This window comes from Lepus europaeus, chromosome 1, assembly GCF_033115175.1.
Source record: "Lepus europaeus isolate LE1 chromosome 1, mLepTim1.pri, whole genome shotgun sequence".
NCBI lineage: Eukaryota > Metazoa > Chordata > Mammalia > Lagomorpha > Leporidae > Lepus > Lepus europaeus.
The window spans coordinates 65,061,780-65,081,060 of record NC_084827.1 but is presented as its reverse complement, the minus strand read 5'-3'; the positions used below and the strand labels follow the sequence as shown (position 1 = coordinate 65,081,060).

Here is a 19,281-nt window from a genome sequence, read left to right as displayed (position 1 = left end):
TCTTTTTTTTTTTTTTTTTTTTGACAGGCAGAGTGGACAGTGAGAGAGAGGCAGAAAGGTCTTCCTTTTGCCGTTGGTTCACCCTCCAATGGCCGCCGTGGCCGGCACGCTGCGGCCGGCACACCACGCTGATCCGAAGCCAGGAGCCAGGTGCTTCTCCTGGTCTCCATGCGGGTGCAGGGCCCAAGCACTTGGGCCATCCTCCACTGCACTCCCGGGCCATAGCAGAGAGCTGGCCTGGAAGAGGGGCAACCGGGACTAGAACCCGGTGTGCCGGCGCCACTAGGCGGAGGATTAGCCTGTTAAGCCACGGCGCCGATGTGTAAAATTCTTATTTAGGATGTTGTCTTTGGTTCAACAAGTTAGAGCATTGCTTTCAGGTTCATAATTTAGTTCAAGTTCTACCTGGTTAATAGGAAGCTTTGGCAGGTGCGGAGGAAACAAAAATGATTTTCTAAGTTATTTACTACAGAGTTGGTTATAATATTGAAGTTGGAAACAATATAGATGTTTAATAGCTGGATGATTTAATGGATTATCATGTATCTATAAATATAGTTATTTAAAATATTGATATATCCCTGTATTTATTGACCAATAAAAAGATTTTTATACTTTAATTGAAAAGGCAGGTTGTAGTGTACTTCTACTTTTGTTTTTAAGTATCCATGTTAAAATACAAAATTATTAGCCAAAATGTCAGAGCTTATTTCTTGATATTATCTGTAATGTTTATTTCTTATTTATATTTTTTCTGAATGTTTTTCTAGTGCAGTATTACTCTAAGGATCATAAAAAGTAATGGTCTCTCTTTCTCTCTGTCTCTCAAATACATAAAGAACTGAAGTTATTTGAAAGAAGGTGAGGGAGAAAATGATACTGATAGCCTGTAATGGGCGAGCCATGGGACAGGTGCTCGATAGGTTTAGTAAGAGCAGTGTTTATAAAGCCATTTTGACATCATGTACAGAAAAGTGAATAACTTGCACACAGTTATATAGTTAATCACTTATAAAATCGTGCTTTTTCTCATGCCTGTCAGTTCAGAGCTAATGCCTTTATTCAAACTGTCTTGTTGGCATTCAGCATTGGGTTGATATGTCTGGTAAGAACTGGCCAATTTTGGGATAAAGGGATACTAAGACTTCACCAACCCTGTCTTTCAGGGCAAGTGACTTGGTGATGAAGGTGGATGCACTCCTGTCTGCTCAACCAAAAGGAGAAGCAAGAATCGAGTACCAGTTTTTTGAAGAAAAACACAGGTATATAATTAATGTAAAGTTTATGCATGTTTTTGAATATTAAAGTATGTTTGCCTTTGCCTCAGTTCCTTTACTTTTTCCCTACAAGATAAGTATTTAAGTTGTGATAGAAATGGAAAATGATGGATTTTCAGATACACATTCATCTTCATATGTAAAATTCATATGCAGGCGTACTTCAGAAAGTTCAAGGTTAAGGTATATACATAATTTTATCATTTGCACCGAAAACAACTCAAGATTTTTTTTTTAAGATTTATTTATTTATTTGAGAGGCGGAGTTAGAGAGGGAGACAGAGATATCAACCGGTCTGTTTCACTAAACAGTCTGTTTTCTGCTAAAAGTATGCACTCAGATATAAGTGTCAACATACACGCAAGTCAGGTCTGAACAAGGATACTTCAAAAATTTGTGGAAAGTGGGATTAAAATGAATTAAATGAACCGGTGCCTATATGGGATGCTGGTGCTGTAGGCGGAGACTTAACCTACTATGCCACAGCACTGGCCCCACATTTTACATTTAAATTTAATTTAATTTAACCTAGATCATCAATTGAGGGCATGCCGCATTCGCATTAATCGTTTTGTGTGTGTGTGTGTGTGTGTAGCATACATAATGTTCATGTGTTGAATACACACACAGTGACACTTCGCCGCCCCATTGGAAAGTCCCTTGCAGATGTTAGTATACAACAGGCCTTGAGACTTAGACTTCTCCTGAGCACTAGGATTTCCTCCCAGCACTGTAAAGCACACCCCAGAAATCTGACCTTCAGGCAGTAACTTTAGCACACAGACCTTCTTCACATTTCCCCATGTCTCAGTTGTGACCTTTTACAGCTGTTTTTTTAATGTTTATTTTGGTCTGGATCATGTTACTGTTAGTTGTATCTTTTTTGCCTTTAGTCCAGAAGATATCCCCCAGCCTCCCATTTTTAGTCATTTGTCTTTTATGCTGTTGACATTTTTTGAGTCCAAGACAGTTGTCTTTGGAGTTTCCCGCAGCTCAGATGTTTCCTCCTGATTAGACCTGGGCTGTTTTTAGGGAGACCCCTGCACAGTTAAGATACGTAGCCCTTGCCTTGTCTGGCAGGTGCGTATCATGACTGTGCCTCATGCTGTGTCCTACTCAGTGTGATTCTGACCTGATTACTCTGGTGTGGGCGGTTTAGTGGCTTTGTCACAGCCAGTCCTTGTGGAGATGCGATTGGTGCCTGCAGACCGTTTGATGATCGCAGGTTGGAATGCAGTCCCTCTGTTGTCACTGCTAGGTCTCCTGATTTTGCAGATCACCAGTGAACAGCCATTTCTGTGGCTCCTGGCTAACCCTTGTTGAATTTTTCCACCTGCACTCACATGTACCCGTCTTCACAACCCTTTGCCTGCTTTCAGCAGGTAGCTCATTTTCTTGTTATTAGCACAGCAAACATTTCCTGAGTGGCCTGCCTTTCATGTTTGCCCTTCATGGCCAAGATAGTGAGTCTTTAGCAAAGAAAGCCCTCTTCTTTTCCAGAACATCCTTTTTCCATGAATCTCCATGAGTTTTTTAATAATGAAAGTGGCCTAATTACAAATTCTGTCAGGATAAAATTATATTGTGGGTGTTTGTTTTTTTTTGACAGGCAGAGTTAGTGAGAGAGACAGAGAGAAAGGTCTTCTTTTTCCGTTGGTTTACCCCCAAATGGCTGCCACAGCCGGCACACTGCCGATCCGAAGGCAGGAGCCAGGTGCTTCCTCCGGGTCTCCCATGTGGGTGCAGGGCCCAAGAACTTGGGCCATCCTCCACTGCATTCCCAGGCCACAGCAGAGAGCTGGCCTGGAAGAGGAGCAACCAGGACAGAACCAGTGCCCCAACCAGGACTAGAACTTAGAATACTGGCACCGCAGGTAGAGGATTAGCCCAGTGAGCCGGAGCGCCGGCCATAAAATTATATTGTGGTTAGAAGAATTCTTCTCATTGTGGTTCTATTAGTGAAATGAGTGTTTACTGTATTCAAATCAGAAGTTTCTCATTTATGCTAGAAACGGGAAGATCTGAGCTGTCTGTGTACACCCCAGATCTCAGAGTGTCCAGCACTCTGAGGACGAGCAGCAGGTACTGCCTGGCATACTGAACCAGCATCTACATCGTAACAGGATCTCTCTCAGGGATTCCTGTGAACATTATCCTTGGAGAAGTGTAATACACCCTAGGCTAATGTATATGATCTCCAAATCTGACCTCGTTTCTATATCTTTTGACTTTATTCTGGCCATTTCTTTGACCAATATAAGTAGATCGATTGATTGATTGCTGCAGTTAGTGATTTTGAAAGATTGGGGGAAGTTTGAAATCCTTTCAGGTTGATTTCTTTTTGAATTGAAACTGAGGCCTCTGCTCCTCTTAAATTACCTGTCAGTGTGGCTTCAGAGGAAAGCCTGGCCACAGGAAGTCACGTGTGCTGAATGTGAATTCCCCCAGGTATCCTGCAGGTATAGGTGCAAGCCTAACGAGCTGCCAAGGTAATGCTGGTGAGGATCTGGGGAACATTTTTTTTAGCTTTGTAAATTGGTTTAGTTCTTCAGGAAATTTGATTGACAAACATATTAGCCACAAAAGTATTCAGATCCCGTGATTCCATAATCTCACATCTCCATATTCTGGAGTGTATAAATTGTTTACAGATCAAAAGCCATCTAAATGTCCAGCAAGAAAGAATAGCTTAAGTAAACCATGGCACAGTCTCTTAGTAAATAAAATATCCTTATTCATGATGTTTGATATATAATATTTGAATATCATTCTGCTAAAGTAGGGAAAAGAACAAAATTGTTTTAAAATTGCTAATAATATTCTATAGTTACAGCTACCTTTTATACAGACATCTGAAAAGGATTTTATAAAGATGCAGTAAAGTGATGGGACAGTGAGATTTTATATTTCCTCTTTTTCTCTGTGGGTTTTCTGGAATGTTCTTATTTTCCTTTTATCATTTTGAAAAGATTGATTCACTCCTTCTTTCCTCATGTCCTTCTTGCCAAGGAATAAAAGTCGACATAATGTTCAGTAACTCTCACAAGCTAGCATCAGTAGTTTTTAGCTGTTTTTGGTTGAATATAATTTCCAACTGATTTTCCTTGCTTCACACAGATCTTTCAAGACATTTCGAGTGAGCCCAAGTTATTAATGTTTTGCTGACTTTGAGATAGAGCTGATCACTTAGCTTAACACCATTATAGCCTAGTTATTCTAGATCTAAAATGTTTTCAAGTGCTAAGAGGGCTGATAGGTTCTTTTGGACAAACAACCATGACTTAACTTTGTTTCTTTTCTTCCATATTAATGTTTGATCCTTTTGATCTTTGTAGTGCAATTAAACTGAAACCGAAGGAAGGGGAGACGTACTTTGATGTCCTGGCCGTCATTGACCCTGTCACCCGAGAAGCACAGAGGCTCACCCCCTTGCTCTTGGTAGGGACAGCTGCACAGGCAGTTGGCGTCGTCTTTGTCTGATGTTGTCGTGTGTCCATGTTTCTGTGGGCTTCATTTTTCTCTGAGTTGTCTTCAAGGGCTGCTGGTAAATGCCGCAGGGCCTGCTCGGCTGGGCAGGCTTCATCAAGGTTGATAAAGGCCTCTGATGACAGCTTCCTAGCTGTAGAAAATTGGCTCAAGTTTCACTTACCACCTCACATCATTTAAAAGTTATTAACATCCTCATCTAGAGCAATATATCTTTGAATTAAGTTGATTTATGCTATATTTTAATTAATAATGGAAAGAGGTAACAGTTCTGATTTTTCCTTTTCCTTTTCTATGACTACCACAGATTTTTTGACAGTGGCATGTCTTTTCGGTAGGTAAAAGATGATACCATCATTTCTTTTAGTTGAGTTTTTTAAGGTAACATTTTTGTTGAAGTATAATCACCTAACTTTTTGTAGATGTTTCTCATACTTCAGTTTGTGAGCAGTAGTAGTGAGCCCTAACATTTTCTTCTTGTGAACAGATATCTGTTATCCATGGCTTCCCTAAAACTGAGCATTAAATTTTGTTTATGTAAGGAGTGGTCCTCTGCAATGGCCTGCCTCCTGTGTTTTTTTTGTTGTTGTTGTTGTTTTTAACTATATCATACAATAAACATGGATTTTCAAATTTTTTTATACCAAAACAAACTTATCTTTAAATTCCATTTTTTAAGCCAGTGCCGTGGCTCAACAGGCTAATCCTCTGCCTTGCGGCACCAGCACACCAGGTTCTAGTCCCGGTCGGGGCGCCGGATTCTGTCCCAGTTGCCCCTCTTCCAGGCCTGCTCTCTGCTATGGCCCGGGAGTGCAGTGGAGGATGGCCCAAGTGCTTGGGCCCTGTACCCCATGGGAGACCAGGAGAAGCACCTGGCTCCTGCCTTGGGATGAGCTTGTATGTATATGTGATTTAGGTTCTTTACGAGAGATATTTCTTGAACTTTCTCCAGTGTACCTTTATGGCACTGATTGTTAACATCTTTTATTGAAGTGTTAAGAAATATTCTTGCTTTTAACTAAGTGTAATGTGGTAAACTTCTGAAGAGAAAATTTGTTTTGTCACCTGGTTTATCCTTTTAGGTTTTGGCTCAGCTGTTAAACGTGAATCTACGAGTGTTTATGAACTGCCAATCTAAACTCTCCGACATGCCTTTAAAAAGGTAAAACACTGTTTAAGATAAAATGGTTCCGAATCCAAAGGCTGATATTTAAAGATAAGTGGGTTTATAGGTGGACATCATGTTTGAAAAGATCATTTAATAAAAGTTCAGTTTTCTCTTTTTTTTCCTCTAAAACATTATATGGACGTGGGAGCATTTAAGTGGCATTAACCCTGGCTACCTGTGTTTGTACTTCTCATCTTTAGAGTAATTTCAAATTGGAGTACATGTATTAGAGCAATCTTGCCTAAGCTCACTTGCTTGTGTGTTCTAAGGGAGGGTAGTTGTATGATGTGAGGTGCTTTGGAGTGGTCATTTATGGAAATGTAACATAAAAAGGGTGAGCGATGCTAGTGTAGCACTTGTGGGGTGTACCTTACCTGTGAATGTGCTGCCTGCTGCCAGCTAATTCTGAGTGGACTGAAACAGTGTTTGCAAGTCTCTGAGGTTTTCCAGCTTCTCGCCTGTCCTCCTGGAGAAGAAGTGTTTACATATACAATGTTTTCAAGCCAAGCCTGAGAACCTGTCTAGGTCTTGGTTTTTAAGGGAAAAGTGAGTTCTCTGTGAAGGGATGAAAGTACCCAGGAACTTGGAGGTGCATGCGACCCTGATAGCCGCCACCCCCACGAGGGAATGGCCTCCCCTCAGTCCTACCCTCCTCTTGCATCTGCAGCTACCCCAGGACACATCATTAGGTCAAAAGGTGATTCTGGGGACACTTTCTCAAACCTGGAAGGGTAGCCCTGGAAATCTGGATTGTTGAAAGCCATTTGTTTTCTTGTGTGGGTGCTTATAAACTCAAGGACATGGTCACACAGAAAAACACTTAATGCTTCTCTTTTTGATTTCAGCTTTTACCGTTATGTCTTAGAACCAGAGATTTCTTTCAGTGCAGACAACAGCTTTGCTAAAGGTCCAATAGCAAAATTTTTGGATATGCCACAGTCACCGCTATTCACTCTGAATCTGAACACCCCTGAGAGTTGGATGGTAGAATCTGTCAGAACACCCTATGATCTTGATAATATTTATTTAGAAGAGGTAAGACTGTCATTACTTCCAAATTCCTAATTGTATATAAACCCATTTATGGTGCAATGGTGGTAGGCTCAGACCCAGTAGTAGATCATATCAGTCTAGATGGGCCTCTTAAGACATTAGTGTCAGATGTAATTCATATAACATGCACTTTACCCTTTTCTTTAAAGATTTATTTATTTATTTGAAAGGCAGAGTGGCAGAGAGAGGGAGACACAGAAAGAGCTCTTCTGGCCACTGGTCCGCTCCCCAAATGACTGCAATGGCCAGATCTAGGCCAGGCTGAAGCCTGGAGCGAGGAACTCTATCCTGTTCTCCCACATGAGTGGTAGGGATCTAGTTACCGGGACCATCATCTGCTGCATTCCCAGGCACATTGACAGGAAGATAGATTGGAAGTGGAGCAGCCAGAACTCCAATAGGGGATGCAGCATAACAGGTGGAAGCTTAATCTGCTGCACCGCAATGCCAGCCCCTGTTAAACTGTACAGGTTAAGGGTTCTAGTATGTTCAGAATTGTGCAGCCAGCCCTTTGCGGCAGTCCCTTCTTTCCCCTCGCCTCAGGAAACTGCTGATCTTCTTTCTGTCCCTGTGTAGTTTTGTCTTTTCTTGAATTTCTTAAAATATGACCATACAGTATGTAAGTCTGTTTTGTCTGCTTCATTCCTTTTATGAAATGCATTTCAGATTTACCCTTGTAGCTGTGCAGTCTTCAAGTAATTCAGTTTCAATATTGCAGGTGGACAGCATAGTGGCTGCTGAGTATGAGCTGGAATACCTGTTACTGGAAGGTCATTGCTATGATGTCACCACGGGCCAACCCCCACGAGGACTGCAGTTTACATTAGGAACCTCAACCAATCCTGTCATCGTGGATACCATTGTCATGGCCAATCTGGTAAATAATCAGTTCATCAAATGGCGCTAGCGTCACTATGCTAATTGGCATATCATAATTGATGATAGAGTGTTTAACTTTCTGAACCATGAGTGAGATTAAAATTCATAATTGGCTCAGTTTGGTCAATAAAAAAGCATTCATTCAGTTAAATGTGTGGATTAGAATTATGTTAAGTTAAAAGGAAAATAGTAGAATCTCTGCTGTAATGTGATTGGCCTGTATGAAATGAATTGCTCCTGAGCTGACAGCCTAGATGTTTTTCCTAGAGCTTTGAAGCTTATTCATAAATCACACATTGATTCTTTTTTTTAATGTCTATTTATTTATTTTTATTAATTTGGAAGACAGAGTGACAGAGACAACAGAGACATCCTCCATCGACAGGTTCACTCCCCAAATACTTAACAACAGCCAGAGCTGTGCCAGGCCAAAGCCAGGAGCTAGGAACCCCATCTGGATCTCCCATATGGGATGGCAAGGGCCCGAGTACTTGAGCCGTCATCTCCTGCCTCTCAGGATGTGTTAGTAGGAAGCTGGCTCGGAAGCAGAGCTGCCAGGACTTGATCCCAGGCTCTGCATGTGAGATGCTGCCGGGCTAAGCGGTAGCTTAATCTGCTGCATCACGCAGCCAGCCCCATCTTGATTCTTCACTGACACACAGCCAAAAGGCAGACTTCTTGGTTTGATTGGCCTGTACTTTGCTAGAGTATCCAGTGTATATTTGTTAATTTTTTAAGGAGTTATACTGATTTATTAGCTGTCTTGTTGAAATCATAGGTGACTGAAAAGTTGTTTCAGAAAAAGAAGTAGCTATTCCTTAGAAACAACATTTTGATGTTTTAAAGAGAACTAAAGTTTGTCTTTCCTTCTTGTCCTAGGGCTACTTCCAGCTAAAAGCCAACCCAGGAGCTTGGATTCTCAGACTTAGGAAGGGTCGCTCTGAGGATATTTATAGGATCTACAGGTAGGGAATAAGAGATACAGGTACATTTTCTCAGAACATTTTGAAGTCAGAATCAGATCTAGTTGAATATTATCCTGACAGTTAGCTGGACAACATGAATTTAATTTATAATTATATGTATGATGAAGCTGTGTTTTTCCAGTAAATTAAATATGGGAGAATCATGATAGAATTGGATAATAAGAGATAGAAATAAAATATAAAACCCATGTATAGTTTTTTTATAATATGCATTTTCTGTGAACTTTTTGAAGACCTTTAGTGTATATAAATTTCAAAATATTCGCACCAATATACACTTACTTTTTATTCTGTTTTCTGTGAACTTTTTGAAGAACCCTTGAATTGTCAGGTTGTATTCTTCAGCAACTCCTTTGCATTAATGATTTTCCAGAATGAAACCATGTAGTCATGGTGCTGCAGACCATAGGCAGCTGAGAAGTTTATTCATTCGGACAGAAGAGAAAAATAAACAACAAACTTCTCTGCTTGATCTTAAGTGATTTTCAAACACTTTAACCAGGGAGCCTTATTGTTGATGCTAGCGTCCTTGGTCTACATGGGTCTAGAAATATTCCTAGAACTTCCCATGAGTAGCTTTTTGCTTAAGGTTTATTATATATTTTCATTAGCTTAAGTTTGATCTAAATTCTTATTAGCATAATTTAAGCTAATAAGAGCTTAATAATAATAAGCTCTTAATAATAAGAGGTTTTGAGCTATGTGAGAAGACTTTCTGAGAAATTTGTCTAGGGCATACTTTCCTTAGAATTGCTTTAAAGCACTGCTTTGTGTGTCCTTGCCTTTGCTCCATACTATCTTACCTGTCACACATGGAAAGCAAGGTGCATGAGATCATTTTTCTTATCCAGTAAATAAAAGAATTGTCTATTATAGTAACATCTTTATTGTAAACAGATTTTTCTCCAAATAACATTTTTTCTGGATGTGGTTTTATAAAATTTTAGTTGTCATTCCAAACTCTGACCCTCCTTTGTGCTGTTGTTCCCCAGTGTTCCCGCTTCCCTGAGAGTGGAGTGATCCCCACTCCTTAACTGTCTCTGGTTCCTGCCCTCTGGGCTTGCCAGATGGGTATTCTTAGTCTTGGGAGTGCTTCTTGCTGTGGGTTCACCTCTGTTAGTCTTTTCTCTGCTCTATTGAATGACAGCAAATGTAGTGAATTCATGTTATTATCATGACTTTTTTTTTTTTCTTTTTAAGATTTATTCGTTTGAAAGGCAGAGTTACAGAGAGGCAGAGGCAGAGAGAGAGGCCTTCCATCTGCTGGTTCACTCCTCAAATGGCTGCAATGGCCAGAGCTGGGCTGATCCAAAGCCAGGAGCTTGGAGCTTCTTCTGGTTCTCCCACATGGGGTGCAGGGGCCCAAGCCCTTGGGCCATCTTCCACTGCTTTCTCAGGCGCATTAGCAGAGAGCTGGATTGGAACTGGGACTAGAATCGGCACCCATATGGAATGCCGGTGCTGCAAGCGGTGGCTTTACCTGCTATGCCACAGCGCCGGCCCCTATTATCGTGAATTTCTACACCTTGAAATTAGATGACTGGTTAGTAGGGAAGCATTATTTTTAAGTTTTCTCCCTTTGCCCCTGTCTCCCTGCAGATAGGCACTGGCTTGGGTTCAGGGTCTAAACCTGGCTGATTATGTATCTAGACAGAAGGAAAGCATAGATTCCTATACAATACTCTTCCAAGTAAGGAGTAGATGTGATGTGGTTCCAGTGATGGCACAGAGGGGACGTTCCCCCTCACTCTCCTTTATGGAAGGTTCTGTGCCGGCTTAGATCTGTGAACATGTTCGATTGTTCAGTGTTCATCATGTGCTTGCCATGTCCAAGAGCCTCCCACTCTGACAGGTGACTTGAGGCGGATTGTAAAGGAGGTTGAGTGCACACTTTGTGTAAAGATCCAGACTGACAGGAGCTTCTGTGAAGCTTGCAATGGCTTCCTTCAGGTTGTGAAAACGTAATTTAATTTGTTCTGAAAGCATCCTTTATGGTAAAGAGGATGAACAAACACATCAGATTGTTGTCAGAGCGTTGACTGCCTTGTGAGAACTGGGATTTGTAGTATGTCTCCTGCTTTTCTCTCCAAGCCACGATGGTACTGATTCCCCTCCTGATGCCGATGAGGTTGTCGTCATCCTCAACAACTTCAAAAGCAAAATTATTAAAGTCAAGGTGAGTTGGGTATGCTAACACAGCCACTTGTTTATTATTGGCAAACAGAGTAGCTTTCTGTTATTTGGTAGCCACTAGGTAAACATAACAGATCCTGGAACCAGTCCCAGATTCCCTTTGGGACTTACCGTTGTTGTTTATAGGAGTACTGCTGCAAGGAAAGTGTCTGTAATCTGTAACTGTGAGACTGTGACATTCTTGAACTTGGGGATCACACCTTCTGAGCAGTGTTAGATCCTGTTCCATATAAAATGTTCTCAATGGATTCTGTCTTACTTGACTAGTCACAACAATAGTATTGTTGATCAACTTTTTCTCTGAGTATTGGGGGGAAATACCAATGAAAATTTCAACATCTGTAATAAAATGGTAGTTCTATTTGATTTCTTCTCACTCCTGCTTTTTCTTCTCAGCATTTTGAAGTTCTTAGTGGCTTAAGTTTAAGTAAAATGCATTATGGGATAAGTGATCATTACACATAGTAAAACCTAAAGTAGGCCATGCCTGGTTGAGCAGGAAATGGTTACAGAGCTGTAGAGAAGGTTCAACCTGTGTCTGTGCCAGTAGATCCTGCAAACAGGTTTTAACCTGAAGTGCTTCCTTCCTGACAGAGCTAGTGTAGGCTGTACTGTTCCCCAAGAGCTAGCTGTCAGCCTGGTGAACCATGCTTCTGGTTTTACTCAAAGTTTAATTTGATGTCCTTCACTGATTTTGCAAGCTGAAAATGGTTACCGTCTAATTAAGAGGTCCTGTCTCTTCGCTTAAGGTTCTGATATGAGCATCCTGATGCAGTTGATTTTATTGACTACTTCTAGTCTCTGGGTGTGTTGCCCCTGCCTGTGGGAGAATTGTGTTGACAGTACTCACGATGTACATCAGTGCACATCAGTTTTTTGCCTATTAGACCTACTTGGATGAATAAGATCCATCCCATATGATTGCAGGTTCAGAAGAAGGCAGACATGGTGAATGAAGACCTGCTGAGTGATGGGACGAATGAGAATGAATCTGGATTTTGGGACTCCTTCAAATGGTAAATTGGTATCACAAAAAGAAGTTGTATTTTTAAGGGAAGTTTGAGACATATCTAAGTACCATCCTCTCTCCTCCTTTTCAGTATAGTGATGCAGACTGGGCTTTTCACATTCTGCTTTTGTGTAGCAAATTTTCTACTTACATTTGAAGTAGACAAATGTTTTCCTAATGATTTAACTAAGTAAAAGAGATTACTGTCTCCTCATAGTGAAGTTCCTTCTGTCCTTCCTTCTGTTGAATAGTACCTACTCTTTGCAGAGTTGATTGGTAGCTGCTCCTTTCTCTTTCCCACCGTGCACATTGTGTGCTGTGGAGAAGCCTGTGTTCCATCGATGCCTAAAGTGGCATGATGCCTTGGAGTGAGTGTCCTTGTTACCCTGGAGTGTGGTGCTGTCGGCCTGTGCTCTTGTGGCCAGTGAGGGTCTCATGCCAGCTCCCGCTGCATCTCCCCTCCAGGGAAGGAATGGGAAAGGACCATCCCCCTTTTCTCTCCTTAACGTGCGATGTCTGTGTGCCTGGGTTCCAAGCAGCCTTACTTTTACCTTTGTTACTACAGGGGCTTCACGGGAGGACAGAAGACTGAGGATGCAAAACAAGATAAAGATGACATAATTAATATTTTCTCTGTCGCGTCTGGTCATCTCTATGAAAGATTTCTTCGGTTAGTCTTCTTGGTTATTTTACATATGTGAATGATTTTGTCACAGAATTTGTAGAAAGGAAAGATTGTGTGTGATTCTGCCCACCGTGTTTGTGTGTATTTGAAGTACAGTGGGCACTGTGACTAGCTTGCCATATGTAATTGTAAACATCTGTTTTGGTCTGGCCAACTCTAAACTTGAGCTATGTAATGAGTGCTCTGTGTGTGTATTCCAAGGCTATAGACCTTGCTATCCTGTGCAAGCATTGTAGATGGTGGCCCACAAGCGTTACTTATAATTAAGAGAAATTGGAAAGAATTTAGTAATTGGGAACTTGACATAGAGAAGATGAGAACAGGCCCTGTGGAACATTTCACTGCCTTCTGAAGGTTCTTATCCTGTGCCAGAATGTTTCTGTTTTATACCAGCTGGGACCCAGAGCACAGGGGACCTGCCTGAGGTCTCACCGCCACACTGGAGAGGCCACGGGGGAAGGCAAGCAGGAGTGCCTTGTCGCAGTGTCAGGAAGGCACAGCTCTGAAGATGCACCTTTTTATTTTTAATGCTTATTGACTTATTTTCATGTACTTGAAGGGGGGGAAGAGAGAAAGAGAGATAGAGAGAGATGGATCTCCCATCTGCTGGCTCACTTCCCAAATGCCCACAAGAGCTGAGGGTGGGTGAAGCTGAAGTGAGCAGTCCAGAATTCCATATCCAGTCTCCCACAGGGATGGCAGGGGCTCAAGCACTTCGGCCATCGCCTGCTGGCTCCCAAGGTGCATTAGCAGGAAGCTGGATTGGAAGGGGAGTACCAGGACTGGCACTCTCGGGACCTCCCAAGTGGTGGCTTAACCCACTGCACCACCCCTGAAGATGCATTTTTGGCTGAGAGTCACTTTCCTAATTTCCAGAGTTCATTTTACTTTCCATTTTCACTACAAGTCTAATATAGAAAATAATCAAAATGCCATGTTATTCTTTTTAGGTCTCCTATTTCCAAGAATAATATTTAACCTGACATAGAGATGATAGTAATTACTGAATTTAATTAGATTCCTTAATTCAACACTCGTTTTTATTTTCATAGCAGGGACTCTTGAGGTTGTACCCATCGGCCTCCCCTCACCTCTGCCAGCTCTCCCTGGCAGGGCTGTCTGTTGAGGCCGTTGGAGGCTGCACTTACACACCCCTTCCTCGGTGCCAGACTTTGCTGTGGCTTGGCAGGGGTGTGCAGGTACTACAACCTGCAGTATTCATTTGTACCATAATTAGTATGTCACTCAGGAAAGCAGTGTATTTAAAGGAGTAACCACGGGGCAGATATGGTGGTGCAGCAGGCGAAGCTGCCATTTGGGACACCCACATCCCATAGCAGAGTGCCAGTTCAAGTTCCAGCAGCTCCACTTCCGATCCAGTTCCCTGATAATGCACCTCAGAAGGAGCAGGTGATGGCCCAAGTACTTGAGTTCCTGCTACCCATGTGGGAGACCGGAATGGAGTTCCTGGCCCCTGGCTTCAGCCTGGCCCAGTCCTAGCTGTTGTGGGTATTTGGGGAAGCAGCAGATGGAAGATCTGTCTCTCTGTCTCCCTTTCTCCCTCCCTCTCTCTCTCTGCCACTCTACCTTTCAAATAAGTATAAAAAATAAATCTTTGGGAAAAAAAGAAATCATACCACAGAATTACAACCTTTGTGCCTCTTGGTTAGGTATATATTTATAGATGAGAAATGTTCCTGCCCACCCATTCAATAACTGTGTAAATAGGGATAGAAGTCTCTGTCTACCTAATTGAGCCGTCAGTTAGTCCTGCCATGAATGTTTAGCTGTGTTGTGATTGACTGTAGTTACTATTGTTGAGGTTAAAAAACATGGGAAGATTATTTTATTGGCTTTTTCACTTGGCAGCATAATGATGCTATCAGTGCTGAAGAACACCAAGACTCCTGTGAAGTTCTGGTTCTTGAAGAATTACCTGTCCCCTACATTTAAGGTTTGTTTCACAGGGGAAAAATAACATTCTTATTAAGGAGATATTTACAGCAAAATATATACTTACTACTTTCATCTGGATACTTTAATTTTTGTCTGTTGATTAGGATACCTTAATTTAGTTGTCTGTTTATATGTTGATTATTCCTCCAGTTGGTCTGTTTGATGGGAACGTTTGTTATAAAACCAAACCAAAATTGTGACCTGTTAGAAGCTTGGATAGGATGAGTATAGAAGAATATGTATTTTTTTCGAAACAGATTTTGATGGAATAATGTTCCCTTCCTCTGAAGCTGGCATGTCTTACCTTAATTTAGAAAGCACAGTGTTGGTTTCCATTGAAAAGAATGATTGGTTTTATCATGAACCAGTACCATTTGATGATGAATTAATGATTCATCTGTGTAAAGCAAAAATAGCCATGGAAGCTTTCTGCTTTGTTTATATCAGCCAGAAATCATCATCTAAATTGGTTTATTTGCATCTCTCCCCCATTTCCCATAGCATTTACTAAACAACTTTTAATGTATTCAGTAATATCTCTCCTAAGTAAATGATTCATTTCCGGTCTCCTGAAGTTACTTGTATTTAGAATGTGAAAGACTTCATTAATGGCCGCAAAGTTGTCCAGAGTTTTGACTGTGCCATGTTATTTCCTGAGTTAGATGTAGCCTTGAGGAAGTCTCAGTCAAACTCAAAAATGGATAAATGGACTTAAAGTGCGTGTGCCGTAGAAACACATACACACACAGATAAATCTAAAATCCTACGCTTAAAACGATTTTTATCATTTTATGTATCAGTTATTTGTTAGGTCACTGTTTTGATGAATGTATTTTACTTGTGCCCTAATCACGGTGGTTACCTTACATTATGATGTCAGTTTTCTTAATCAGAACAAATGGTTGTTTGTTGTTTCCTGTGTCTACAAATAGGAGTTTATACCTTATATGGCAAACAAATACAATTTCCAATATGAGCTTGTTCAGTACAAATGGCCCCGGTGGCTTCATCAGCAGACTGAGAAACAGCGCATCATCTGGGGTTACAAGATCCTCTTCCTGGATGTACTTTTCCCATTAGTTGTTGACAAATTCCTGTTTGTGGATGCTGATCAGGTAAGCACTTAGGGGCCAGGTTTTCCTAGTTGTAATAAAGGCAACAGATTTCCTTTTCCTTTTTTAAGAGGAATTTTTCCATTTGTGGTAACATTCATGCTTATGTCAGAGTTTAGAAAATATGGGTGCCAGTATTATGGTACAGCAGGTTAAACCACCACCTACAACTCCAGCATCTCATATCATAGTGCCTGTTGGAGTCTCAGGTGCTCTGCTTCTGATTCCACTTCCTGCTACAGTGCCTATGAAGGCAGTATAATATGGCCCAAGTACTTAGGCCCCTACCAACCATGTGGGAAACCCAGATGGAGCTCCTGGCTCTTGGCTTCAGCCTGGCTCAGACCTGGCTGTTGTGGCCATCTAGGGAGTGGATCAGTGGATGGAAGATCTCTCTGTCTCTGTCACTGTGCCTTTCAAATAAGCCCATTTCCAGGTCTCCCACGTGTGTGCAGAGGCCCAAGAACTGGAGCCATCCCTTGCTGCTTTCCTAGGCACATTAATAGGGAACTGGATTGGAAGTGAAGCGAACAGGACCAAACTGGTGCCCACATGGAATGCTAGCACTGCAAGTGGCACTTTAACCTGCTACATCACAATGCCGGTCCCAGGAGATAGCTTCATAAAGAGAAAAGCTTTATTTAGCTCACAGTTTGGGAAGTTTGAAGTCCAGGATTGGGTAGGCCCCATTGGTTTGCGTCCTGTTGAGAACAGCAGATGGCCATGGCGGGGAGCGTGTCCAAGCATGTGGTCACATATTGAGCCAGGAAGCAGAGTGAGTCGGCCCAAACTCGAGCTTTTATAACAACTCTCTCTGGAGAACTCCCTTCTGAGAATGCACCCCCAGTGACCTGGGAACCTCCTACTAGGCCCTGCTTCCTAAGGGTTCCATCCCCTCTGAATAGTGCCACCCCAGAAGCAAGCCTTTTTTTTTTTTTTTTTTTTTAAAGATTTATTTATTTGAAAGAGTTAACAGAGAGAGATAGAGACAGAGAGGGAGGTCTTCCATCTGCTGGTTCACTCCCCAGATGGCTGCAATGGCCGGAACTGCGCCAATCTGTAGGCAGGAGCCAGGAGAGAAGCAAGGTTTTAACATTAACACATGGACGACTGGGGAGATACTCAACAGTCATAACACAGCAAATGGTATTTGCCAACATCTCTTATTATCTGCCCAAAAGATAGGAGTTATTGGCATGGGTGATTATCACAGCTCAAGTGGTTGTGTGGCCTTGATAACAGGGAGTAATGCAGGTAGTCTTCCAGAACACATGGTGGTGTTAGAACCTACAAACTCACACAGTGTAAATGCACTTCCACCGCAGAGCCTCATCCTGATCTGGCTGAAACCTGAGCCAGTGAGACAGAGAGGCTAAGCAGTTGAAATTTCTTTTATTCCTGCTCCTCTGAACACTTAGAACACCATGTGCCTCGTGCTAGGCTGTGTTTCACTTAGTGATGGCATCCAGCCAGTAAGTGCAGGGGTCAGGGTAGAGCTGGTGTCGTTACCCACCAGGCTCCTCTCCGTGCTGCCTTAAGGGAAGTGTTCTGTATTTTAACAAAACTGTCTTATAGATCCCTGCGTTGGTACTCAACAATTGGCTTTTGATGCTCTTTTCCCAGATTGTTCGGACAGATCTGAAAGAGTTAAGGGATTTCAATTTGGATGGTGCCCCATATGGTTATACTCCTTTCTGTGACAGCCGAAGAGAAATGGATGGCTACAGGTTCTGGAAGTCGGGGTACTGGGCCAGCCATTTAGCTGGGCGAAAGTATCACATCAGGTACTGAAAAGGGGGTGCTCCTGATGACATTATACTGTCTTTCAAATTAACTTTGAATATTTCAGATTGTGAATAAGTAGTACATTAGTTTGGTTCAAAAGTGGGGTTAGTCTTATGGGTATAAAAATTAACTGAAAATTCATCTCCATAAGGGCTGAGAATGGGAAGGGAAGGGGGGGAGTGTGGGTGGGAGGAAGGTGAGGGGGAAGAAGCATCATGTTCCCAAATCTATATATATTAAATGTATAAAGTTATATTCCTTAAATAAAAGTTTAAAACTAATTAAAAAGTGAAAATTATAAAAACTTTAAGTAAGAGTTTGGAGGTAGGTGTTTAGCCCAGCAGTTAAGATACCTACGTCCTATCCCAAATATAGTATACTGTGGAAAAAAAAGATTCCAATCCTGTCTCTCTTCCCAGTTCCCACCCCACAATGGATCACTTCCCCCTATTTATCTACTGTCTATCCTTGCACAGTTTCTTCTTTCATAAACAGCTATGAATGTGTATTCTTTTTTGTACAAAGTACGCCATGCTACTTACATTGTTTTATAACTTGCCTTTTTTACTTAGTGTCTTCAATATATAGAGAGTGACTTTTATTACTTTTTAAACTTGTTTGATATTTTAGTATATGAGTCTTTTAATAATTTATAATGATTTATAATAAATAATAAGCAATCTATTAAATACATGACTTTGTATGTTTCAAGTGTATTTTTAGGATCAATTCCTAGAAGTAGAACTCAGGTTAAACAGTGGGTGTATTTGTTGCATTTCTCATGAGCATTCCATTATCTTCTGTGGGAAAGGTATGATTTGAAAGGTTTGAAAGTAGGGAGACCTATGGGATACAATAGGATACTTCTAAGTGTTCATGGAAAACTGAGATTAAAAGTATGAACTTATGGGACCAGCTCTGTGGTGTAGCAGATTAAACAACACCTGCATCTTCAGCATCCCATATGGGCACTGACTTGAGGCCCAGCTGCTTCACTTCCTGTCCAGCTCCCTGTTAATGTGCCTGGGAGGGCAGCAGAAGGTGGCCTAAAAGCTTGGACCCCTGCACCCACATTGGAGACCTAGAAGAAGTTCTAGGCTCCTGGCTATGGGTTAACACAGTCCTGGCCATTGCAGCCATTTGGGGAGTGAACCAGCAGATGGAGGATCTCTCTCTCTCTCTCTCTCTCTCTCTCTCTCTCTCTCTCTAATTCTGTCTTTCAAATAATTTTTAAAAATAAGAATTTATTTTGGTGCAAAAATTTTTTAAAATTTATGCCTAGTTTTTTTCATAATACACATTTTCCACATATCATGCAAAACATTTTTTGCACCAAAATAAACTTGTACTTTCTTTCTTTTTTTTTTTTTTTTTTAAATTTGGCAGTTAGAGTTATAGACAGTGAGAAAGAGAGACAGAGAGAAAGGTCTTCCTTCCGTTGGTTCACTCCCTAAATGGCCGCTACAGCCAGCGCTGCACCCATCCGAAGCCAGGAGCCAGGTGCTTCTTCTTGGTCTTCCTTGTGGGTGCAAAGGCCCGAGCACTTGGGCCATTGTCCACTGCCCTGCCAGGCCACAGCAGAAAGCTGGACTGGAAGATGAGCAACCGGGACTAGAACCTGGCACCCATATGGGATGCCAGTGCCGCAGGCGGAGGATTAACCAAGTGAGCCATGGCGCCAGCCCCCAAAC

At 41.7% G+C, this 19,281-nt stretch overlaps 1 protein-coding gene across 2 annotated transcripts in view; it reads left to right on the top strand.

Annotated features, from left to right (window-relative positions):
* UGGT1 (UDP-glucose glycoprotein glucosyltransferase 1) overlaps positions 1-19,281 on the top strand; it is a 120,465-nt gene that overhangs the window by 80,439 nt on the left and 20,745 nt on the right. For both annotated transcript variants that reach the window (XM_062183271.1, XM_062183198.1), the window contains 12 exons: positions 1,167-1,262; positions 4,614-4,716; positions 5,847-5,926; positions 6,778-6,967; positions 7,704-7,862; positions 8,744-8,829; positions 10,942-11,026; positions 11,971-12,059; positions 12,618-12,722; positions 14,607-14,691; positions 15,626-15,808; positions 17,429-17,589. In XM_062183271.1, coding sequence (XP_062039255.1) covers positions 1,167-1,262; positions 4,614-4,716; positions 5,847-5,926; positions 6,778-6,967; positions 7,704-7,862; positions 8,744-8,829; positions 10,942-11,026; positions 11,971-12,059; positions 12,618-12,722; positions 14,607-14,691; positions 15,626-15,808; positions 17,429-17,589 — 1,422 coding nt within the window. The remainder of the gene's footprint in view (positions 1-1,166; positions 1,263-4,613; positions 4,717-5,846; positions 5,927-6,777; positions 6,968-7,703; positions 7,863-8,743; positions 8,830-10,941; positions 11,027-11,970; positions 12,060-12,617; positions 12,723-14,606; positions 14,692-15,625; positions 15,809-17,428; positions 17,590-19,281) is intronic.